At 35.0% G+C, this 27252-nt stretch overlaps 1 protein-coding gene and 1 pseudogene across 1 annotated transcript in view; both read right to left on the reverse strand.

Annotated features, from left to right (window-relative positions):
* LOC140517301 (cytochrome P450 2C23-like) overlaps window positions 1–10445 on the reverse strand; it is a 32412-nt gene extending 21967 nt beyond the window's left edge. The window contains exon 1 of the mRNA XM_072628439.1: window positions 10165–10445. Within this exon, the coding sequence (XP_072484540.1) occupies window positions 10165–10344 (180 nt within the window). The 5' untranslated portion in view covers window positions 10345–10445. The remainder of the gene's footprint in view (window positions 1–10164) is intronic.
* A 4946-nt stretch (window positions 10446–15391) lies between these two features.
* The window catches only part of LOC140517302 (cytochrome P450 2C23-like), a 43060-nt pseudogene continuing 31199 nt past the window's right edge, over window positions 15392–27252 (reverse strand).

A 27252-nucleotide genomic window follows, 5' to 3' on the forward strand; every position in this document is an offset into this window, starting at 1 on the left:
TTTCCTCCTCTGTAAAATGAGCAGGTTAGAGTAGATTCAATTCCACTGGAAATATTTTTTATCAAGCACTTTCTGTGTAAAAGGCCTACATTAACACCCTACAAAGGTGACTTATCAGGGCATGGTGCTGATCCTGGTGTATTGAAAGTTATGTCACTAGAATGGAAACCTTTGAAAGAGAGTGAAGGAAACAACATTTAAATAGTGCCTGCTAAGTGTAAGACACCATACTAAGTGCTTTTTACAAACGTTTTCTCATTAAATCCTCACAGCAATCCTGCAAGGTAGGTTCTGTTATTGTAATACCGATTTTACAGTTGAGAAAACAGACAAACACAGATTAAGTGACTTAACCAGGGTTCAGTTGCTAGTAAATGGCTACATGTGGATTTGAGCTCAGGTCATCCTTACTTCAGGCTCAGTACTCTATTCCCTGCATCACCAGTTACCTCAAGCTCTGATTGCTCTGATAGAATTTTCTCAGATTTAATCCTGCTCAATTGCTGGTTTGGAAGTTTTTGAAACAATGAGACACTCCCTCCTCAAAACACACTCTCCTATTTTGCCTTCTCTAATACTCTCTGAGTTAATCTGGTTCTCTCTCCATGGGCCATCCTCTGCCACCCTGGGTCTTCTCTTCTCTCTGTACCCTTTCCCTGAGCAATCTTACCAGCTTCCATGTATTCAGTTATTATCTCCAAGTATGTAACTCAAAAATAGATATATACCCATCATTAATCTATTTCCTGAACTTCAATCTTATATTGCTAACTGCCTGGTGGACATTTGTACCAAAATATCCTATAGTCATCTCAAATTGAACATGTCTAAATGAGATTAACATTTTCCCCAAGAATCACAGAATTCGAGAGATGGAAAGGAACATATTGTTTACCCAATCCAGCCTATAAGCTAAAGGGATTTCCACTGTAACATATCCTAAAAATGGTTATCTAACTTTAACCCTAGCCCTCCTTCAATTTCTTTTCTGTTATTAGTATCACCATTCTCCCAGTCACCTAGGTTCACAACCTTGGAATCACTCTTGACTTCCTTCAATTGTTCTCATCACCTCTTACCTGTACTATTGCAGTAGCTCCTGATTAGTGTCCCTGCCTTACTCTCTCCTTTTCCAATCCACTTTCCATATAGGTGCCAAAATGATATTTTTACCTCTCCTCTCTCTCTCCCTCTCCCTATCTCCCTCCTTCTCTCTCTCTTTTCCCTTCCTCCCCCATTATCTCTTTCTTTCCCATCTCTAAATAATTTGCATATACTTTATTTTTACATGATTGTGCAATGTTCTACATACCCCTCATACCTTAGGATTCGAACTCTTGGGGGACAAGAATCATTGGCTCTTTTATTTCTCTCTCTTATCTTTAATACCTAAACCAGTACCTTACCCACACCACAGTAATTTAATAATTGTTAAATTGAACTGAAATATGTGTCTATTTTGTCTCAGAGAGTTGAGCATTCTCTATATTATTCCTGGAACTATGTCGACATTTCACTTTCCAAACTGTGCCCCATGAACTTTGGCCATCCTCCTTATCATCCTACCTGAACTGTGCCCATGTAACTCTGGGCAGTCACAGGTGACCTTTCAGCTTATATTATTTGGAAACAAGCTTCCCTGTCGCTTCTCTGTAATCTCAAGACTATGCCATAGAATTTCTCCCATCTGCTTTACTAAATCCCTCTTTTGAGTTTTCTCCTCCCTGCGTATGAATGTAAGCTCATTGACAGCAGGGACTATCTTACTTGCTTCTGTTTGAAATCCCAACTCTTGCCACAGTTATGGGAACATAATAAGTCCTTAATACATTTTTATCTCTTCATTCATTCATTCATTTATTCTTTCACTCAAGATCAGCTTAGATGAGTTCAGAGAGATTGCTTGCAGAAGACTAGACACTAGGTGAAAAATCATTGAGGGTGCAACAGCATACTAAAGTATTTCTTAAGGCCTTGATGAGTGGTGATCTGTGTGGGTGGAGGTGATCCCCTACAATGAGATCACTGATCTCTTGAAATGTTGAATCACTTAATTCTTTCTCTGAAGAAATTGTGGATATTACAGTAGGAACAACATATATATAGTCCATGGACTTTCTAACTAAACTCTTCATTTTCCATCAGCTATTCTGCTTGGTTTCAGCTCCACAAGAATCATGTCTTACTCAGGAATGGGTGAAATCAGAAAATAGAAACTCATATTTCTGAAGTGTAATTGATGTAACTCAAAAAATTCTTATCTGACCATTATGGACAGATATTCCACTAAGTCCTCCTCTGATATCTCATGGTGATGTGGATGTAATGCTGGGAACCCACAGACTTGCACAGAATGTAAGCTCTAAGGGTTCTGACATGCAAAACGGGCTCTGAGTATCTGTATGGAAACAGATTGATGTTGATATTAATGGACCAAATCAGTTAAGCACTGAAAAGGTCATTACTGGGAAGTTGAGTACTTGGAAATCAATTCTTTGACTTTAATGATCTATAAGAAGAAAAGCATCGAAATGGATTTCATTCACACATGAACTCCGTTTGTTTCACTAGTAAAGGTAAGGGTCATAATGAAAAGTGGGGAAAAGGATGGCAAAAAAATCATACAGACCATGTATATATATGTTAAATTTTGGTTGGTCCTCAATGTGACATCTTTGTCTAATGGTTACACTACTGGAAGAACATGATATATTGATATTAACATTTTTAAAATGAACAAAACAAGAAGATGAAGTTTTAACCAAATGAAATGATGGCCAATAGGATTTTGATAGAGTTAGGTTGTGCTTCCCAAGGCAATAAGAAAAGTAATTTAATGGGGCAATGCAATGCTAATGCTAATGAGCAAAAGTAGTACCACATAAGTAATCACAGATATTATTTTCTGTTGCAGATAAAAAAATAGCGAGGGGAGTCCATAAAGAAGGCGTCAAAATCATTCACACCATGACAACACATACTTATATACTTAGTGACTTTAATGCACAGATTGGGATAGAGGGAGATGGTAAAAGAAAAAAAAGAAAGTTAAGACTTCTTCATGCCAATATGTCATGATTACTTTATTCAAAAAAGTGTAGGGAGGCACTGGATTTAATGAACACAAAACTATATAAAATTAATTTGCTACATTGTAATAGATAGGAAATGTTCAACTGCCAGTATGGGAAATACATTAGAATATGCTATATGTGTGCAAAGAGGTCAAAGATTCATTTCACTAACAGTAACATCATTTGGGAGTTTAATGAAAAATAGATGCAGCCTATAATAATAAAATCCGTTAAAGTTTCAAAAATCATATGAAAATGATTAAAAAAAAAACTAGGCTGCAAAAATAGGTTGTTGTCTTTTGTTCTTTAAGAGGACCAAAATGACATCACCACGATAAAATGAAGTTTCAGTGTGTATGACTGTGGCTGTTCAGACCAATGTGAACTCGGAATGCTCTACTACAGGTTGGGCACAGATAGTCTGTGTGAACATTTGGGGTGGTTACTCCACATTTGCACATCCTACTTTTCCTTTGTGCTGTCTCAATTATGCTTTGCTCATAGAGCACAGTACTCTTTCTGATATGGGTATATATGTATATATACACATGTGTGTGTATTTATATACAAACATACACACATATGGTTGGTTGTTGTCCCTGGTCTTCTAAGAGGACCAAAATGACATTACTATTGTAAAGTGAAATTTCAGCATGTCCAACTGTGGCAAATCAAACCAATATGAGCTTGGAATGGTCTACCACAGTCTGGGAACAGACAGTCTGTTTGAATATTTGGGGTGGATATCCCAAATTTTGCACATCCTGCATTTACTTTGTCCTGTCTCAGTTATGCTTTGTGCAAAGAGCACTGCACCTTTCCTTATGTGGCTATGCCATGCTGAGTGGTCCTGTGCCAGTGTCTCCCATGTTGCACAGTCAAATCTGAAGTTCTTGAGAGAGACCTTGAGAGTGTCCTTGTATCATTTCTTCTGGCCACCATGTGATTGCCTGCCCTATGCAAGTTCTCCATAAAATAGTCTTTTTGGCAAGCATGCATTTTGCGTTTGAACAACATGGCCAGCCCACTGGAGTTGCACTATTTGAAGCATAATTTGAATGCCTGGCAGTTCAGCTCGAGCAAGGACTTCAGTGTCTTGTACCTTGTCCTGCCAGGTTATCTTCAGAATCTTCCTAAGACAGTTCAAATGGAAGCGATTCAGTTTCCTGGTATGGTGCTGGTAGACTGTTCATAGGCATACAACAATGAGGTCAGCACAATGACTCTGTAGACCTTTGGTTTGGTAATCAGTCTAATACCTCTTCTCTCCCAAACTTTTCTTCAGAGTCTCCCAAACACTGAGCTAGCTCTGGCAATGCATGTGTCAACTTCACTGTCAATGTGTACATCCCTGAAAAGTACAAAGTGAACTTATCCACAGCTTTCAAATCTTCTCCATTTGTTGTACTTGATGGTTTCAGGTATGGATGGTGTGGTGCTGGCTGATGGAGCACCTGTGTTTTCTTGGTATTGATTATTAGGCCAAAATTAGTACAGGCAACAGAGAACTGATCCATACTTCGTTGCATTTCAGCTTCAGAGGCTGCACTGAGTGCACAATCATCTGCAAACAGAAAATAATGCACCAACACTCCCTCCACTTTGGTCTTGGCTTGTAACAAATTGAATTCAGTTTTCAAATTGAAAAACTTACGATCAATACAGTAGTTTTGCCTTGATGCCTTTGTCCATCCTCATAGAAAGCATTTGAAAATGAGGCTGAAAACATCATGCTGAAAAGCATAGGAGCAAGCACACAGTCCTGTTCTACTTCATTGATGACTGGAAAGGCACGAGAGCATTAAGAACCCAGGCAAACATGTCGTCATGAAATTGACATACAATGCTGATGAACTTCTCTGGCCAACCAAATTTTGACATAATTTTTCATAAACCCTCACGAGTAACAGAGTCAAAGGCCTTGGTCAGATCTACAAACATTGTGTACAGACCTCTGTCCTGTTTCTGGCATTTCTCCAGGAGTTGTTGGGTAGCATATTGACTGTTCCTCTGCCCTTTCTGAAGCCACACTGGCTCTCAGCTATATGCCCATCTTCCAGGTGAAGGATCAGCCTATTAAGGAGGACTCTAGCAAGAATTTTGCCAGCAGTGACTGAGAGAGAGACCTCCCTGTGATTGTTGCAGGACAATCTATTCCTTTTACCTTTATAAAGATGGACAATGGAAACATCCTTGAAATTCTGGGGCACAATCTCCTTTCACCATATAACCTGTAATATTTCAGTCAGTTTTTATATGAGCAATGGTCCCCCTACCTTGTAAATCTCAGCTGGAATAGAATCAGCACCAGGTGCTTTGCCACATGAAAGGAACCTAATGGCTCTCAAAATCTCTTCTTCAGTTGGAAGTTCAGTTAAGGAGGGATTGACTTCAACCTGAGGTAAATGGTCAATGACCTCAGCATTGATTGATGACGGTCTGTTGAGAACACTATGGAAGTGTTCAGCCCACCTCTCTAGGATCATGTCCTTATCTCTAATCAATGTGGCTCCATCAGCACTGAGTATTAGAATAAACTTCATGTGTGTAAAGAAGCCATAGACTCATTTCAGTAACAATCAACATTTCTAAGTTTAATAAAAAATAGACACAGCTTATAACAGTCAAGAATCATATAAAAATAATAAAAAAAAACTAAGCTGTAAAAGTAGGAAATGAACAGAGGCAAACATATTAACCTCAAACATAACCATTTCATGCAAGTTTAACTGGTGAAAGCAGATCCACCAAAGTAAGCCAAAAGAGCTCTGTAGCCCATAAACATAACATTTTTGCCACAAAGGAGAGATAGGAAAATAGAAGTTTAGAACACAGAGTAAGTGGTAGTAAAATACAGAGGAGAATGGCAGAGGAAGGTAAGCAGTAATGCTCAATAGTGAAAAGTCATAGAAGCAGATGTGGGGCAAAATAAAGTGAGCAGAAATATGAAAATAATATTGACAATGACTACAGAAATATTAATGGGAATAATTAATAATAATTGTTGGCAATTACATAGTGCTTATTATGTGTCAGGAACTATGATAAGCACTTTTTAAAAATATCTCATTTAATCCTCAACCCTGGAAAAGAGGTGCTATTATTATGCTCATTTTACAGTTGAGGGAACTGAGGGGAAATGATTAAGTGACTTGACTAAGGTCACAAAGTTAATAATTGTCTGATGCCAGAATTGAACTCCAGTCTTCCTCACTCCAGCCCTAGTACTTGATTCACTGTGCCATCTAGTTGGGTGGGGAGATCACTGGGGAGAATAATAGCAGTAAAGATTTGCTTATCCAAACTTTAAGATTTCTTTATAAGGAACATAAAACACTTAATATTTTTTAGAAAGTAATATTAATTTATTTTTTAGTAATCTAATTATTAGTAAAAATAGTAATTTAATAATTAATGTAAGATATATAAAATAAAATGAGATTTCTTTATAAGTTCAATTGCAGCAATAGATTTGTTTCAATACGCTTCTGATCATTCTTTACAAAAGACTTATAAATCAAGGAGAAATATGCACTGCATTGACTTTTGGAATTTTTCACGTGAATGGAAGCCTAGGACTTCTATGTTGAATTCAAATGGAAATAATTCACTATAAATGGTGACATCTTCTAGATGTTCCTATTTGTTAATGGCATTTCACTGATTGAATCAAACCTAGAACACTAGAAAACCACCTTTGTGCTATGCATGATTGTTCAAGATATTAGCTTAACGATTAATAGAAGAAAAATTAAATTAATAATAAATGTTTATTGTACAGACAAAGATGTGGTTCAAAATATGCTCCATTTAGTTATCAGATTTGGTACAAATAACTCTTAGAAGCACTGCACATGGGAAGAGAGATGGACCCAGGATTTAATAGTCCACATGTCAATCAATAAGCATTTATTAAATGTTACTGTGTACTAAGCATTACCATAAGTGCTGCGAATTTTTTTTAAAAGACAAAAGGCAGTTCCTGTTTTCAAGAAATTCATAATCTAATGGGAGACACAACATGAAAACAGCACTGGAAAAAACAAGATATACATACATATACATATAATAAATTGGAAGTAAATACGTGGCACTAATATTAAGGTGGAAGATTAAGAGAAAGGCTTCTCATAGAAGTAGGGATTTTAGATGAATCTTCAAGAATGCCATGAAGTAGACATAAGGAAGGAGAGTTTTCTAGGTGTGGAGACTAGTCAGTGAAGATGCCTAGGGTATGGAAATGGAAGCCATGAGCAAAGAACAGCAAGGAGGCCAACATCACTTAATGGAGGAAAGGGGTGAAGAATAAGGTATAGGAAGGCTTGTAAGGTAAAAGGGGGCCAGGTTATAAAAAGGCTTTGCCAAAACATAAGATTTTATATTTGGCAAAATATGTTTAAATATCAATATTCTCCTTGGGATAATGTGTGCATTTATACAAATATTTCAGTAACACAATCTTGAAAGAATCAAAGTTGTTAGTAAGTCAAAGGTTAAAATAGAAATGGCATGTTGGACAAAAGTGGGGCTCAGGGTATTTCCAGTGATTATTTAGTCATAGAAATGGAAAACAGTATTATTCAAGACACATACAATGAGAAAAAAAAGTATTTCAGTCTTGTGCAAGGTGACGGGAAAATATATAGATATTCCTACATATAGATATCCCACTAATAACTATGAAATACCAGTAGTCCTAGAGTAGTAGTTCTTAACCTTCTCTGTGTCATGGATCACCTTAGCACTCTGGTAAAATAGGTCCTTTTTACTGAGGTAAATGTTTTAAAATTAATAAAATAAAATATGTAGAAATACAAAACAAGCCAATTATATTAAACTATAGTTATCAAAATATTTTTCTGCTCCAAGTTGAATCTCCTGAAATAAAGAGGTCAATGGAGCCCAGGTTAAAAGACTTTGACCACAGAGGAAGGCTGCCAACATGGGTAGACACACTTATGGCTGATTAATGGGAGAATGTGGAAAAGATTTGCATAGAATGAGAAGACATTTCTGAGTTGCAGTCTACACTATTAGGGAAAATACCTACATCAGTGAGAACATAGTTTCATTGTTATATTGAAAAAGCATTAAGATCTTTGTGCTTGTGGTTTGTTTTATTTTTTAAGGGAGGAGGGGAAGATTTGAGATTTCGCTGTTATAGAAACTCCTAATAAGGAAACTCTTTTTAACAATGCAGGTTGGTGCCTTTTCTGCAATTTACAGCCTTAAAGTGTTTCCTGGGTTACTGTGGAGATTGAGTTACTTGTCCAGGGCCATATAGCCAGTGAGTGACAGAAGTGGGATTTGAATTCAGGTCTTTATGATTTATGGAACAATTCCAGGTACGTTAAATCAGAATTAACCACAAGATGACAATAATAGAAGCAAAATGTCCCGGATAGGAAAGGTGACTATCCTGCTGTACACTGTTCTGGTCAGACTACATTTGGATTAGTGTGTTCAGTTCTGAGTGTCACAATTAAGGATGAACATTCATAAACTGGCATGTGTTGTGAGATTAGCTGGATTGGTAAGGAGATTCAAATACTAAGCTGTGCGAAGATTATTTTAAGGAAACATGGATTTTTAGCCTAAAAGAACAGGTTTAAGAGGAATGTGATAACCAGTTATTTGAAGGGCTATCAAATGTAATAGGGATTAGACTTATTTTTCTGTGCCACAGAAAACAGAGTGAACATTGGCTTGGAGGTTGAAAGAGGTAGTTTTCAGCTGGACAGATAGAAAAAAATTCTTAATAATTAGATCTGTCTAAAAGTAGACTGGACCACCACCAGTAAGTACTGAGTATTCTCTTCATTTGGTATCTTGAATTAAATTTGAGATCATCTTGTCCATCACCCTAATTTTGGAGATGAAGAAATTCAACCATAAAGACAAGTCATTTGCCCAAGGTCACTTAGATTTTAAATATCAGACCTAGGATGTGAATCCAAATTTTCTGACTCCAGATCTGCTGATAATACCTGTTTATTAAGGGAATTTGACATTTTTATGTGTCATGAACCCCACTGACAATCTGGTGAAACCCACCAACCCTTTCTCAGAATAACGTATTTTTAAAATTTGGAAAAGATGAAAATAGAAAATTGCAATTAAAGGTTTATAAAAATGATGTGTTTTTTTCCCTTTTCAGGTTCATGGATCGTTAGAAATCTATCAATTAATCTATGAAAGTCCACAGGTAGCAGATTAAAGACCCTTGGTCTATAATATCCTTCCTACTACAACTATAATGACTATACAATAAAAATAGTTTGACCTAGATAGCCTATGAGATCAAGCACCCCCAGCTCTGAGATTTCATAATTCATTGATTTCAAAGCTATGAGTACTTAATTTTCTTGACTGTCTGGTCAAGCTTCAGATATAATGATTTAAGATGAGTGGTGGGAGCAACAGGGCTAGATGTCCCATAGTTCATTAGTCATCCTCTTTTGCTCCTGGTCCCTCAACTAAAACAGTTACCAAGGAATAGTTACTCAGCCTCACAGCAGAAACTAGAATAGAAGAAGCATATGAAATTCTCTTGTCCTATTAACTGCAAAAATAAAAATTGATATTTATACTTAACATTCCCCAGTGCAGTTAATATGCTTGTTAATGCTAATCCTTATTTCCATCATGTCTCCCATACTATTTTTTATGTCTGAAAACAAAATTTTTCAAAGGTAAGCTTATTTTTTGAATACACTCTCACTCCTGGATATACTTGCAAAGACTTAAATATAACCATGAATACATATATATCTATATTGTGTATACATACACACACATACACCCAATACATGCATATATACTTATATAGTCAGTATTAAGTTTTGTCTACAACTTATTCTCTTTAAGAACTCTCTGAATTAGTCTTTAAGGTAACATCATCCTGACTCTGGGTCTAGTGCTCCAGCCATCATGCTACCAATATCTCTCATTATATCATGAAAACCTTTTTGGGATCTTTGTTTCTAATCCCCAGTCATCCCTAGAATCAGGCATGAGATTTCATTACTAGGGGGCTTTATGATTGACATTCCACTTGATGGAGTCCAATCACAAGATTCAGTTCCCTTACCTTGCAGAGAGACACGGAGGGATCCTTCATGTCTAACTGTAGCATATTTCCAATGATGGGGAGAGGAACTGGCCCAGGAGGCAGCTTCCTTGCTTTGTAGTCTTTTCTCCACAGCGATAAAATAACCAAGAAGGAGACACAAACCACAAGGGTGAGAGTGGTGACTGTCCAGGGCTCCATTGCAGCAATCTGGCCACAGCTAGAACAGGTATCTCGTCAAAAACTCAAGCTCAAAATGTCTGACTTGTTTTTTAAGTGGGGGTGGAAGTAAAGAGCCAATAATGAGTCTATAGTCCTACAAGGAAATAACACATATTCAGTAACTCAAACTGAAGAGGGCAATAGAGCTTATTAAGCAATATCCAGTTTCAATGCTCTGGCAACCATCCCTGTAACTGCACCTTGTAATTCCCTGAATACTACCAGGAGCAAGGATGAGGGAGATAGAAAATGTAGAGGATTCATGAAAATTTCATTTGACATGCTTGATCCTGGTCCTGCACACTTTCTCTACATTTTCCCTTTTGTTGAGGTTGTCTGTTCTTGATGGTAGCCAGCCCGAATGACATTCAGCCATAAAAGGAATGGATGTTGTCAAATTTGGAGTATAACATGAAAATGTAAAATATAAATTTTACCCAATAAAGTAAGAGCAAGATCTATTAACCCTGGAGGGGTTCTTTGGGAATCTTCACATACTTAGGCATTATCTTTATTAATAATCATCTTTATTGTCAAGCATTATTCTGACAAGGACCAAATCTAGAAAGTAGGTTGCACACTTCAAAACAGACCCTTGGTCAATAGACTATGACTTTAAATACCTTTTTTGTCTTAATAGTATTTTATTTTTTTCCAATTACATGTAAAGATTGTTTTCAACATTCATTTTTACAAAATTTTGAGTTCTAAATTTTTCTCCCTCCTTTCTTTCCCTCGCCATGGCATCAAGCAATCTGATATATGTTAAACAAATTCTCATATTAGTCATGTTGTGAAAGAAAAGTCAGAACAAAAGGAAAAAACCATGGGAAAGAAAAAGAAGTGAAAATAAAGTGCTTTGCATTCAGACTCCATAGTTCTTCCTCTGAATGTGGATAGCATTTTCCATCATGAGCCTTTGGGAATTGTCTTGGATCACTGAATTTCCAAGAAGAGCTAATCCTGTCATAGTTGATCATTGCAGAATGTTGCTGATACAGTATATGACATTCTCCTGGTTCTGGTCACTCCAGTCAGCATCAGTTCATATAAGTCTTTCCCAAGTTTTTCTCAAATCTTCCTGCTCATCATTTCTTATAAGACAATAGTATTCCATTACATTCATGTACAACAACTTGTTCAGCCATTCTACAACTGATGGGCATCCTGCTCAGTTTCCAATTCTTTGCCACCACAAAAAGAACTACTCTAAATATTTTTGTGCGTGTGAGTCCTTTCCCTTTTTTTATGATGTGTTAAGTATACAGATCTAGTAGTGAAATTGTTGGATCAAAGAGTATGCACAGTTTTATTGCCCTTTGGACATAGTTCCAAATTGCTCTCCAGAACTGTTGAATCAATCCACAACTCCACCAACAATGAATTAGTGTTCCAATTTCCCCCATCTCCAACACTTATCATTTTCCTTTTCTGTCATATTAGCCAATCTGATAGGTATGAGGTAGTACATCAGAGTTATTTTAATTTGTATTCTTCTAATCAATAGTTATTTAAAGCATTTTTTCATATGGCTACAGATAATTTTAATTTCTTTATGTGAAAACTACCTGTTCATATCCTTTGACCATTTATCAACTGGGGAGCAACTTGTATTCTTATAAATTTGACTCAGTTCTCTATATATTTTCAAAAGGAGGCCTTTATCAGAGACACTGGCTTTAAAATTGTTTTCCAGCTTTCTGTTTCCCTTCTAATCTTGGTTGCACTGGCTTTGTCTGTGCACAACTTTTTTTTTTTAAATTTAATGTAATCAAAATTATTCATTTTGCATTTCATAATGTTCTCTATCTCTTGTTTGGCCATAAATTCTTCCATCTATCAAAGATCTGACAGATAAACTATTCCTTGCTCTCCTAATTTGCTTATGATATCACCCTTTATGTGTAAATCATGTACCCATTTTGACCTTATCTTGGTATATGGTATAAGATGTTGGTCTAGTTTCTGCCAGACTATTTTCCAGTTTTCCTGGAAGTTTTTTGGCAAATATTGTGTTCTTAACCAAGAAGCTGGAGTCTTTCAATTTATCCAACAGATTTCTGTAGTCATTGACTACTAAGTCTTGTGTTCCTAATCTAATTCACTCTTCTACCACTCTATAGCCAGTACCAAATAATTTTTATGATGGCTGCTTTATAATATAGCTTTAGATCTGGTACAGATAGACCACCTTCCTTTGTATTTCTTTTCATTAACTGCCTTGACATTTTAGACCTTTTGTTCTTCCAGATGAATTGTGTTACAAACTTTTCTAGGTCTATAAAATATCTTTTTGGTAATTTGGTATGGAACTGAATAAGTAAATTAATTTAGGTAGAGTTGTCATTTTTATTATATTAGCCCAGCCTACCTATGAGCAACTGACATTTTTCCAGTTATTTAGATCTGACTTCATTTATGTGAATAGTATTTTATAATTGTGTTCATATAGTTCCTGGGTTTGTCTTGGCAGGGAGACTTTTAAATATTTTATATTGTCTACAGTTATTTTGAAAGGAATTTCTCTTTCTATAGAAAGATTTTTCTGATGATTTATATGGGGGTTTTTTACATCCTGCAGCTTTGCTAAAGTTGTTCATTATTTCACATAGTTTTTTTAGTTGATTCTCTAGGATTCTCTAAGTAGAACATTATATCATCTGCAAATAGTGATAGTTTTGTTTCTTCTTTGCCTATTTTAATTCTTTCATTTTTTCTTCTCATTCCTAAATCTAACATTTCTACTAAAATATTGAATAATGGTGGTGACAATTGACATCCTTTCACCCCTGATCTTTTTGAAAATGCTTCTAGCTTATCTCTATTATATATATGCTTGCTGATGGTTTTAGATAGAAGATACTATAGATGTTACTTATCAGTTTAAAGAAAACTCCATGATTTTCCTTTACTCTCTAGTTTTTTTAAATATGAATGGGTGCTATATTTTGTCCAAAGCTTTTTCTGCAATCTATTGAAATATCATATGATTTCTGCTAATTTTATTATTAATATGGTCAGTTATGCTGATAGTTTTCCTAATATTGATCCAGCCCTGAATTCTTGGTATAAATCCCACCTGGTTAATTTGTATTACTGTTGTAATAAGTTGCTCTAATCTCTATTTAAACTTTTTGCACCAATATTCATTAGATGTATTGTACTGTAATTTTCTTTCCTTTGGTTCTTCCTGGTTTAGGTATCAGCACCATATTTGTGTCACAAAAAAAAAAAAAAAATGGTAGGACTCCTTCTTTGCCTATTTTCCCAAATAGTTTATACAGCATTAGATTTAATTATTCCTTAAATGTTTGGTAGATTTCACTAGTAAATTCATCTGGCCCTGGGGATTTTTTCTTAGGGATCTTTTTGATAGCTTATTCATTTCCCCCCTGAAATGGGTTATTTAAGTATTTTATTCCCTCTTCAATTAATCTGGGCAATTTATATGTTTGTAAATATTCAACCAATTCACTTAGATTGTCAAATTGATTGGTATATAGTAGGGAAAATATCTCCTAATTATTGCTTTAATTTCCTTATAATTTTGATACTGGTAATTTGTTTTTTCTTTCTTTTTTTAAATCAAAATTAGTCAAATGTTTATCTATTGTATTTTTTAAAAAATAAAACCATCTTAGTTTTATTTATTAGTTCAATGGTGTCCTTAATTTCAATTTTATTAATCTCTATTTTGATTTCTCATCATTTATAATTTGGTATTTAATAGGGGATTTTTAATTTGTTCTTTTTCTAGCTTTTTTAGTTGCATGTCCAATTTATCAATGTCCTCTTTCTCTATTTTATTTATATAAACATTTAGAGATATAAAACTTCCTGTAAGAACCACTTTCACTGTATCCCATAAGTTTTGGGAAGCTGTCTCATTATTGCCATTCTCTTAGATGAATTTATTGATTATTTCTATGATTTATTGTTTGCCCCACTCATTTTTTATAATTGGATTACTTAGTTTCCAATTAATTTCTTGTCTACCTTTCCTTGACCTTCTGTTACATGCATTTTTATTGCATCATGATCTGAAAGGTTTCATTTAATATTTCTGCCTTGGATCATAAGGATTTTATGCTTTACTTGATCAATTTTTAGTGTAGGTACCATGTATTGCTGAGAAAAAGCATATTCCTTTTTATCCACATTCATTTTTTCCAGATATCTACCATATCTCACTTTTCTAAAATTCTCTTCACTTTCTTAACTCCTTTCTTGTTCATTTTGTGGTTAGATTTATAAGAAGAACTGAAGTCCCCACTACTATAGTTTTGCTATCTATTTTTTCCTGTAACTCACTTAACTTCTCCTCTAAGAATTTGGATGCTATATCACCTGAAGCATATATGTTTCATATTGATATTACTTCATTGTGTATGGTACTTTTTAGCAAGATGTAGATTCTTTCCTTATCTCTTTTACTTAGCTCTATTTTTGCTTTGTCTGAGATAGAATTTCTTCCCCTGCTTTTTTATTTACTTCAGTTGAAGCATAATGTATTCTGCTCCAGCCTTTTACCTTTACTGTATGTGTATCTCTCTGCTTTAAATGTGTCTTGGAAATAACATACTGTAGGATTATGGTTTCTAATCTACTCTGATGTCCCCTTCCATTTTATGGGAAACTTCATCCCATTCACATTCACAGTTATGAGTACTAACTGTGTCTTTTCCTCCATCCTATTTCCCCCCAACCCCCCGTTTTATGCTTTTATCTCTCCTTTCCCCCTTTACCTCCTCACCAGTGTTTTCCATCTGATCACCACTTCCCTCAATCTGTCCTACCTTCTATAAACCTGCTCTCTTTTCTTTCCCCTTTCCTCTATTACTACTTCTGTCCTCCCTTTTGCCCTCCCTTCTATCTAACCTCTCCCTTTTCTTTCTCCCTCCTCCTACTTCCCTATAAAGTAAGATAGATCTCTATATCTAAATGAGCATGTGTGTAATTCCCTCTTTAAGCCAAACATGATGAGAGTAAGATTCAATGCTCACCTCCCTCCCCTTTCCCCCTCTACTGTAATAGGTCTTTGTGACTATTCAATTCCAGGTCAATCCTAAATAACAGAGCAATTGGCATCATAGATACTTATGGTTGACCATTAGCTTGTAAAAAATAGTGTAGGGCTTCATATACCTTTCCAAGAGTAACATCAGAGTCAGATTTCACTTTATTAATGGTTCAGACTTTCTCAACAAAGTCATTGTCATTCAAGACTCACACTTGACATGTAGTTTCAGTGAAATCCACTATTATGTTTTCTAAATTATATGGTAATTTGGGAACATTGAAAATCCCAACAGAACATTGTGGTAACTACATTTTGTGGAATGGTGACTGGAAAAAAGCAATTCCATTTTAGACATGCCCTCTCCCAGAAAGGCCTATATTCCTAAAAGGAGACAAGATTTTATTCAATGGTTCTCTTGTAAAAATCAGATTTTATGGCTCCCCACCCTCAGGACAATTTCTTGGACTATGTTTTGACTTAACAACCCTATTTGCATATTCGTGGTATTGAATCAAATTAGTGGTTATTGCTGGTATCTCTATTTTGAAATGCCAGATTGTTATTGAACTCTAACGGATACTTATCTCAGTATTTTTCATGGCATGTCTTTTCATCCTCAAACTGTCTTCTCCTTTTAACATCAAGATACCATTCTTAAAAAAAAATGAATCACGGCACACAGTGAACTCCAGTGAGAACAAATGTATCAACTAAAACTAAAAGTTCCAAACATGCAGCATGGTTTAAAACCTGAAGATTATCAGGGTGTCTTCATGCTATTCTAAAATGCTACCCCCCTGACATGAAAATATATAAGGAGATCTTTAATCTATTGCTTTTCATTGAGCATGTGTATAAGAATTGGAAGCTGTTAAAAGAAAATGATAAAAATTGCATTTCTCCATAATAGAGTTGGCTAGTTTCAAGAAATAAGAGAATTTGGATCTTGATGGGAAAGCAATAAGGTGAATTTTAAGTATGACTTTCTCTTCCTTAGTGGGGGAAAAACAGTTGGAATTTTGGAATAGAATGAAAACTCAGCTCAAATGTGACTTGATACTGATTTGCTTTGGATCAATGATAACCTTGAGGGTGAAGTTTTGCAGAATGGTGACCAGGAATAAAAATGACTCCATCTTAGCCAAGCTCCATCCTAAACAGGCCAGTTTTTGTGAAAGAAAGCAAGATTCTTTTCAATGACTTTCTTGTTAAAAATTCATTTTTATACCACCATTTCCAAAAATCTTATCTGAGACACCTCCCTTCCACACCAATAGAGTAGCACCTTGTTAGTACCTATTTAAGAAACTTAGTGGCACAGGGAAATGGAATGCTGAACCTGGAACCTGGAAAAATTAATTTCTTTTGTGACCTTAAGCACTATCTAATCATGAGACTGCATAAGTCACTTAAACTCTTTCAACCTCATTTTTAACATCTGTAAAGTGGGAATAATTTTGGTATCTATTTTTCAGGGTTGGGAGGATCAATTGAGGTAAATGAGATAGAGCACTTTATTGCAAAGCATATATATTAAATAACTATTCTGTTTTAAAATATTATTGATATAGCCTTCATGCATTCATGATATTCTCTTTTTGAAGTGTAATTATTTATACTCATCTATTCTTTTCCATACACAATTATTTTATAACTTCCTGGAAGTTATAGACTATGGCTCATTTATCTTTGAATATCTTTCTTTGCCAAGCACAATGCATTTTTCATTTTTGGTCCTCGTCTAAAACGTTAACAAAATAAGGATTTCCCCAATGAGGAAATTTCTTCTACTACTATAAATATGTAACTACTTTTCACCTTATAGTTTTAATCATAATTTAAAGCTTAAATGACTTGCCCAGGATCCCATGACCAGGAGGATGGGTCAGAGGCAGAACTTGAACCATAGTTGATATTAAAGCTACTTATTTCCACTATTCTACACTCTCTTTCCACATGGATCATATACCCACATATACGCACATGTATATATGTGTATGTGTATTTATACATGTGCACACATATGTGTATGCATACATATATGTGTGTGTATGTACAGAACTCTCCACATCTCCCACCCATGTATCTAATTCCCATAGTGTGGTGATAGTAGGTTAGTGTAAAGACAATCATGGCAGTGCATCTCAGGACTGCTACTGTGAATAATTTCAAGGGACAAATCACATAGTATAATGAACTCTCTTTTCAGCAACAAACTAAACATTGTTAAATAGGGTAAAGCATGATATTCATAGCAACATCCTTAGGTAAAATATATCATTTATATATATATATATCATAACAATAGCAACATTCTTGATCAATACCAAGTATCCCCATAATGTCCTCTTTCAAAATAACACACTATCTACCCCTAGGTCACAGTAAGAACAATCTTCTTAATCACTATCATGTGTCCAAGTAAAGTCTTCTTTTATCCTAACTCAGGTTTGGCTTACAAGTCCCATGGTTCTTCCTCTGTGGGCTGACCATTCCCAACTCTTGCCTGCATTCACACTTAGGCAGCTCCCTGCTCCTGTTCCATGTCTCCACTCATGGGGACTGCTCCACTCCACAGCTTCTGCCTCTGGTAAAACAGAGCTCACCAGGGCAACAACCATTCTAACATATACCACCAGTACCATCATCTCAGCTCGCTCACGCAGACCAACAGACAGAACTTCTGTCTGAGAAATCAACACAGACAAACAGACAGGGATTCTGTCTGAGAAATTAACACAGATAAACAGATAGGACTTCTATCTGAGAAATCAACACAGATCAACAGACAAGACTTGATCATCATAAGCATTTTTTCTGTTAGGCCTCCCCACAAGTAAGTTCCCCTAGCCCACTCACAGTCACTTCTCTCTCCTCCCTCTCAGCTCTGTTTCTGACTGCTGTCTCTACTATATATAGAGTCTACAGATATAATATATAGTATACATATATATGTATGTATATGTGTGTGTATGTGTGTGTGTGTGTGTGTGTGTATATACTATTTCTAGTCAAAGACTCTTGATTGATTCATTCATTCAAAAGCAAGACCCAATCAAAGGCACTTGATTCTCTAAAACAAAAACAGCAAAAGATTCAACTTTGCATAAGTGTTTATTCAGCACCTCTTCTGTGTCAGCCCTATTCTGAGAGTTAGAGATACAAACAAAGGCAAAAGAAAGAAAGAAAGAAGAAGCAAAGCTAGCTTGCTGAAGTGTTCTGAGATAATACCCCATCATATTGGTTACAGAAACAAAACTGAATCATGTGGGCATTAGTGGCAGATGTATAAAGAAGCCAGAGATGTCTTCCCAGAATGCATTAAGATAAGCAGCCAAAGGGAAAAGTTGTTGTAGAGATGGATTCTTTTCAAATTTTGAGGTTAGGACAAGAAAGAAAATATACCCATAGAAAAAGCCATGAAGTAGTCATTCTTTTTTAAACTACCATCTTTATGCAGAAAGTGTCCTGGGTCAAACTGATGTGGGTTGGAGAATTCTTTGGGGTCAAATAAGGCAGAAGAGAGCAATGTCAACACTATTGTATCCTGGAGTAAAGAAATAACAATAGTAAATTGATTAATATCTTGATACAATGTATCAGTGCTTTGCAAATAGTACACACTTAATAAATGTTTCCTGATTGACCAAATTCTTTAAGCTTTCAATGAAGAGAGAGAAAATTTTCATAACTCATCACAAATTTTTTTAATATTTTCCCTCAATTACATGTAAACACAACTTTACCATTTACTGTATTTTTTGAATTTGAGTGCACAATTTTGAATTCAGAAATAATAATTGGAACTTATCCAAACCTATAGAAATACAAGTCATTCCTCAGTTGGTAAATGGTCAAAGGATATGAACAAGCAATTTTCCAATGAAGGAATCAAAACAATTAATAGCTATATGAAAATACACTAAATTTTTATTGATTAAAGAAATGCAGATCAACCTTGAAATATCATTTTATGACTACCAGATTGGCTAAGATGATAAAAAGTAGAAGTGACAAATTTTGACGAGGATGTAGAAAAGTTAATTGTTTGTGCAATTATAAAATGATCCAACCATTTTAGAGAGCAATCTGAAATTGTTTCTAAAGAGTTATTAAACTCCCTACATCCTTTGGGATAATAAGACAGCATTGTATATAATAATCACAATATTGTTTTAAGAACAACTTTGAGCCAGTAAGTTATTTTATTTATTATAAATACCTAAATTAATCCTAAAGGATATATGAAGAGACTATCTGTAGCAAGAGACAGAATTGATAAATAGAAGTATGTGTAGAATAATTTTACATAGATAGACCTATTTGTGTCTAATAATGACTGGTGGAGGAGAGGATTGAAGAATAAAAGAAAAAAAATTTACATGGTAATTTTGTTATGCATTGGAAAGGAACAGCAAGTCATGCATTGGAGATTTACAGTTTCATGTACAATCATCTCTTGTATTGTACTATGCTATTGAAATGCTTGTTTTATTCCACAAATTTAAAGAGTAGATTTGGTTAATGAACAGGAGGTATAAAAGCTCACTGAAGAAAACAATTCTTCAAAAATTAAAATTGGGCAAGTGGAAGCTAATAACTCCATAAAACTTCAAGAAGCAATAAAAAAGCAAAAGAATGAAAATGCAAGAAAATATGAAATATCTCATTAGAAAAATGCAGGAGAAATAATTTAAGAATTATTAAACTATCAATTGGCTGTGATTTAAAAGAAGAGTCCAGGCATCATCTTTCTAGAAATTATCAAGGAGAACTGCCCTGGTATTCTAGAAATCAAAAGAATCCTCTGATTCCCTCCTTAAAGAGATCCCCAAATGAAACTGATATTTATGTAAGAATTTTTGCTCAACACTGAATTGGAGCCAAAAAGAAAAAGACAAAAATTGTGGAGGTGCAGGAGCTGTGCCTATAGAACCCGGCACTTTGATAGAAATGAAAACATTCCTTGGGAAAGGCTAGCAGTTTTAGGCTAAATGAAAACCGTATTAGAAGGTTTCTTTAAGCAGCCATAAGCCACAACTTGATGAAAAAGAGAAAAGCTTGATGTTTCCCACTGCAATCTAGAAATTGGGTGCAACTCTGTGGCTAGTGAATATGCAAAAACCAGCTGGGTTATGATACTTTGATCAGGTTTTTAAAATGAGGAGCAAAACATGATTGCCCAGTTCCAAAGGAGAAAGAATTTGTCCAAGTGCATTTCGATAGGAGTCCAGTAACTTCTATTATTGAACAGGATAAAAAAGATTCTTCTTTGTTCTCTTACCTGAGACTTGTGAAAAGGACCTTAGGAGGGGAGGGGAAAAGGGACTAAAAAAAGAAGGCAAAACCACAGCTAAATAATACAAAAATTAATCCTACTGGCTAGAAAATATCCAGTTCCACTGAGGGAAAGTCAAGAGAGAGGGATCCTGGGAAAGAGGAAGACAAGGTCAAATAAGATTCCATAAATCCAAGTAATATGTATATTCCTCTCTATAGATTCACACCCACACACACATATTCGTGCACACACACTTCCACATGCACACACACACACACACACACACACACACACACACAGTAAATTTTCTAAATTGTAAAATGCATTGTGAAAGAGTAATTTTCAGGTTCCGGGGATAACTGACATCTTTTGTATCTATTGAAGTAAAAAATAAATAAATAAAAATTGTTTCTGGTAGACTTGTTCCTAAAATGAAGATACAGGTGGATATAACTAGAAAAAACTATATCAGCAGCAAATTGCTCTTTCAAAGCTAGATGATTGCTAGAGTATAGGGGATTTTTTTTATGGTAGTGGGGTAAGTCTGGACAAGTAAGTTCATCTGTGTAGGCAACCCTTGGTGTGGAAACTCCATTTACTAAAAGACTAGAGGATTACCTGGCTACTAAAAATTAACTGATTTTACAATGGCTACACAACTATTATCAGTCTGAGGCAGACTTGAACAAAGGTATTGCTAACTCCAAAGCAGAATGTCTACCTACTATACTCTGTTAAAGAGTAGAGAGAAAGTAATAGTTTTTATTATTTCTTCTTCAGAATTATGAAATATATGGAGTATTAAAGGAATGTGTAATTATTTCAACTTGACTGAAAATATATAACTCAATTTGATGATGGGTAGATACATAAATGAGTAGGTTGTGAGTAAGATTCAGTAGGGAGATAAAAATGCCAGGGATATGTTCCAAATGGATTTTTTCTTAACTGAAAAGGCCACTTCAGTTAAAGAAGTTGCCTGTTATAGCAATTAAGTTTCTATCACTATTTCCCTCACATATTCAAATCAACAAAGTGCAAGATGACACAATAAATAAGAAATTGGCCTTGGGTCAAACTCTCTCTCTGGCATATGTTATCTGTGTAGCCCAGGATAAGTCACTTCTCCTCTGAGTACCCCCAGACACTAACACTAGAATATATATACTGGATTCACACTTTATGACACGTTAAAATTTGTACATGGAATTGTGGAGTCCAAAGGGAATACAGATTCTAGATTCTAACTCAGCTACAGCATTTTTGTCATGTCCCTTTTTCTTACCTTAGGTATGAAGTATTGATAGAATTGGGTGTCACGGGTAACTTCATGGGGCAGACTGAAAGGGGCAAGATTAAAGCATCTCTGTATCTCATGCAGCACAGCCTCTGTGTAGGGCATCTCCAGTTTGTCTTTAATGGAAGGAATTCTATGATGTCCAATCACTCGATCAACTTCTTCATGAATTTTATCTGTGTGGACATAAAAGATGACTAATTTTGTGTTGTCTAAATAATAGGAAACAATGACCTGGGCATAAGAAATACAGTTAACAGAAAGTAAATTAAACAAAATTCCTAGAAGACCAGGAGAAAGATTTTGCTCATACTGATTGGATTATATATTTTAGAGTTAGAAAGAAGCCTTTAGATATCACTTAGTCCAAATTTTTTATTTGTCAAAGAGGGAAATTAACAAAAAAAGAAGATAACCATGATTAAAACCGTCGTCTTCAGACTCCAATTTCAACCTTTTTTTTCCACTATAACATTCTGAATCACCCACTCTACCCCCTCAGAAGGGTAAAGGATTAGCTTTCCCATCTTAGAAAGAATAATTGATCTGACAATGACTATACCATTGGCACAGCTGGCCTTCAGTTAGGGCATATCACAGGCCAGTTGTGTGTCTTGATTCTTTGACTGGGAAGTCCCTAATTATTTTGTTATATTAAAAACATATCATGCTACACATTTATTATCAGTGAGCAATATGAGTAAATGGCTGAATCTTTTCTATCTTGTGCATGACTCCTTGTAAACTGATACCATGTGGTAATCAGCAAATCCAGGAAGAATGGGAAAATCTTTTAGCCCTCACTATTCTTCCTTTTAAAATTTTCTTAAGTGATCAAAAATTTGGTCAAAAATTGTCAAGAGATTTGACTATATTACTCCTCTACTCAATTAACTCTAGTGGCTCCTTACTGAATAAAATCAAACCTCCTCCACTCAGTTTCAAAAGCACTTCACAAAAACAAACAAACAAAATATCCTTACCTTTTCAACATCATAGCTTAAGTATATAATCCAGCCAAACTGGTATCCTCTCTTCTTTTTGAGTGACACTTCATCTCCCATAATTTCCCATTTTTCAGCCATCCTCATACTTGGATGTATTTCCTTTTTTCCTCTGCCTCATAGAATCTCTCTCTTCTTTTAAAATGAGCTCAAGCTCTACATTTTATATGATCCTCTTCCAGAACTTCCAAATTGTTGCTTTGTATTAACACTTTGGCAGATAGTAAGTCAACTACCATTTATTGCGTAAATAGTATGTCCAAATCACTGTGATATAAACGTTGGGATTACAAACAATGACCAAAGACAATCTTTGCTCTCGAGGAGCTCTTTGCACAACAGGGAACAGAATATACAAACTATTACACATGCAGATTAAAATTGGCAGGTAACCTCAGAGTGAAAGCATTAAGATTAAAAATGAGCTGGAAAAGTCTTCTTGCAGAAGATGAGCCTTTACCTGAAAACTGAAGAAAGCATGGAAAGCTAGGAGGCAGATATGAGGAGGGAAAGAGTTTCAGGAATTAGGGGATATCCCTTAAAAATGCCTAGAGTCCATAGGTGGAGTTTCTTGTTCATGGAATAACAAAGAGACCAATGTCACTGGATAATAGAGTTAATGGAGGAAAGCAAGGTTAAAGAATTCTGGAAGATTATAGGTTATGAAGTTATTTTTTGTTTTTCCTAGTTATATATAAAAACAATTTTTAACATTCATATTTTTCATTTTGTGTTCCAAATTTTCTCTCTTCCTTCCTCATTTTGCCCCTGTCTGAGACAGTAAACAGCTTGAAATAAGATATACATGTTCAGTCAGGCAAAACATACCACCACATTAGACATGTGAAACAAGACTCAGACCCAAAAGAAAGAAAACCACAAAAAAAAAAAAAAATAAAGAAATTGAGAAACAGTATGCCTTGACCTGCATTAGTACTCCATCAGTTCTTTCTTTGGAGGTGGATAACCATTCTCATCATGTGTCCTTTACAATTATCTTATATCACTGTATTGCTGACAGTAGCTGAGTTATTCACAAATGATCATCATACCTATTGTTCTTATGGTGTAAAATGTTCTCTTGGGTCTGCTCATTTCACATTGCATCAGTTTACATAACTCCAGATTTTTCTGAAATCATCCTCCTTATCACTTCTTATAGCACTGTAATGTTCTATTACAATCATATACCACAAGTCTTCTAGCCATTCACCAATTGTTGGGCACCTTCTCAATTTTGTTTTTAACCACCACACAAAGAGTTGCTATAAATATTTTTGTATAGACAAGTCCTTTTCATTTTTTGAATTTAGAAGACTTTTATATCCTTCTACCCTCTTAAACCCATTCCTGATGAAAGTAGGGCTCCAGAACTACCAGCCACCTTCTGCCATCTAATCTTCTTTATCAGCTCTTCCTCTGAGACTTCTTTTGTATAAAATACTCTTTTTCACCTGTTCCTAAATGGTTTAACTTTTGAAATGATATCATATTCAGGGAAATTCCCTTCTTTCTCACAAACTACTCATTACTAATAAGAATCTTAGACATATGTTTTACATTTCCTTGCATAAAAGGTAAGCAATCTATAATCATCAAGTCCCTTATAATTAGTCTTTGCCATGTACCTGATATTTCTCTTGAATCTTATACGTCAAATATTCTATTACATTCAGGTTTTTTTTAAAAAACAAAATCCTGAAAGTCTGACAATTCATTTAATGTTTATTTTTTTTAAAAAAATTCTGGATTATGCTTAGCTTTGCTGGGTATTAGATTTTCTACCACAACTCCAGTTCTTTTGTTCTTTGTTATATAGTGTTCCAAGACCTGTGGTCTTTCAGTGTTGCCATCGCTAGCCTTGTGTGAGTCTAATTGTGACACCACCATATTTAAATTGTTTTTTTTTCCTTGTTGCTCATAATATTTTAGCCTTGACCTGGAATTTTGGAATCTAGTTATGATATTCTTGTGGAGTTGTGGTGGTTGGTAGATTTTTTCCATTTCTAATTTCCCCTCTTGTGCTAATGCTTCAGGACAATTTCCTTTAATTATTTCTTGCATTATTGTACAATATTCCTTTTTTGTAATAAAAACTTTCAGATAGTCCAATTATTCTTATGTTTTCTCTTCTTGTTCTGTTCTCCCGATCACTTGTTTTTCTCATGTTTCACATTCTGTTCAATTTTTTTCATTTTTTATATTTTGTTTTATAATTTTTGTTCCCTTGTACCTTTGCTGGTTCTCCTTGCCCAGTTCTAATTTTTAAGGAATCATTTTCTTCTTTCAGTTTCTAGATCTCTTTTTCTAGTTGACTGACTTTTCCCCACAAACTCCTTGTTTTTCTTGGATTGCTCTTATTAAAAAATTTTTCCTCAGTCTCTCTCATTCAATTTTTAAAGTCTTTTAAAAGTCTTCTATGAAATCTTTTTGGGCAGGTGACCATTTGACATTTTTCTTTGGGGTAGGAGAGACTTTTCTTTTGCTTCAGTATTTATCTCTGAAGATGAACCCCAATCTTTTCTATTCCCATAGTAACCTTCTGTGTTGGATTTTTTTCCCCTTTGCCTGCTCATTTTTTAAAATTTGTAGCAGTTTATTTTTTGAAATCACCTCCAGTCGTGGGATGGGCAAATGGTGCCTCTGGCCTCAAATCCTCCTTCAGTACTCCCCTTCAGCTTGGAATGAAACCAAGGATTCCACCCTTTTGTAAGTGCTCACAACCAGCATTTTCCCTTCACCACTGCTTTTGCACTTACCATGCGTAAACTTCTTCCTTCTCTCCCGGTAATGCCTCTCAGCAGCACAGCTGGATCTAGTCTTCCTTGTCAGCAGAAGTTTCCTTAAGATGTCTGGCTCCCCATATTGTCTAAGAAGTGACAGTTCCTGTGACTGGGCCTGAGACCACATTCCAACTCACCTAGCCCCAGGGCTCACAGCTTTTTGTTTCAGTGGAACTAGCCTGAGGTGTTTTCTCTTCACAGGGACCAAACTTGGGTCCTGGAATTTTTCCTCAGATCTTCTGTCATTGTCCCAGGAGGACCATTATTATGACCCAACCCTTCTTAATTTTTAGGGTTCTACATTTACCCTGAGGTACTATTTTGGCTTTTTTTGGGGGAAACCTGGAGAGCTTGGAATTTTCTGACCTACTCTACCATCTTCTCAGAATCCTTCTTGTCTACACTTTTTAAAATGAGATTTCTTTTTCTATCCCTTGCTGCTGGACCTCATTGGTAATGTCTAGAAATGCTGGTGATTTATGTTGGCTTATTTTATATCCTGCATCTTTGCAAAAGTTTTAATTTTTTCAAGTCATTTAAAAAACTGATTCTCTAGGTTTCTCTAAGTATAACATTATATCATCTGAAATGAATGACAGCTTTGTTTCCTCATTTCTTATTCTAATTCCTTCAATTTCTTTTTTTCTCTTATTGCTATAGCTAACATTTCTATTACAATATTGAATAATAGTGGTGATAATGGCCTTCTATACTTTACCCCAATCTGATTACAGATAATATTTGCTGTTCAATTTTCATACTTTACTTATCACTTTAAAGAAAGCTCCATTTATTCCCATGTTCTCTAATATTTTTTCAATAGGAATAGGTGTTTTATAGAGTCAAAATATTTGTCTGCATCTCTTGTGATAATCATATGATTTCTATTTTTTTATTGAAACAGTCAGTTATGCTGATAGTTATCCGAATATTGAACCAGGTCTGCATTGCTGGTAAAAATCCCACCTCGTCATGGTGTATGATCCTTGTGACATATTGCTATAATTTCCTTGCTGGTATTTTATTTAAAGTTTTTACATTAATATTTATTAGGTAAATTGGTCTACAGTTTTCTTTCTCTGTTTTGTCTCTTCTTGTTTTTGATATCAGTACCACATTTGTATTGTAAAAGGAATTTGGTGGGATACCTTCTTCACCTATTTTCCCAAATACTTTATATAGTAATGTGATTAATTGTTCTTTAAATTTTTGATAGAATTCACTTGTGAATCCATGTGGCCCTGGGGACATTTTGTTAGGGATTACATTGATGGCTTGTTCAATTTCTTTTTCAAAGATGGGTTTATTGAAGTATTCTATTTCCTCTTTTGTTAATCTGGGCAATTCATATTTTTAAAAGTACTCTTCTATTTCACTTATATTGTCAGATTTATTGGCATGCTTTGTGCAAAATAGCTCCTAATTATTGCTTTAATTTTCTCTTCATCAATAAACCAGTTGTATATCTATATTATTGTTTTTTTTCATAAAACAAGCTTCCT

Source organism: Notamacropus eugenii, chromosome 1, assembly GCF_028372415.1.
Source record: "Notamacropus eugenii isolate mMacEug1 chromosome 1, mMacEug1.pri_v2, whole genome shotgun sequence".
In the NCBI taxonomy this organism is placed as follows: domain Eukaryota; kingdom Metazoa; phylum Chordata; class Mammalia; order Diprotodontia; family Macropodidae; genus Notamacropus; species Notamacropus eugenii.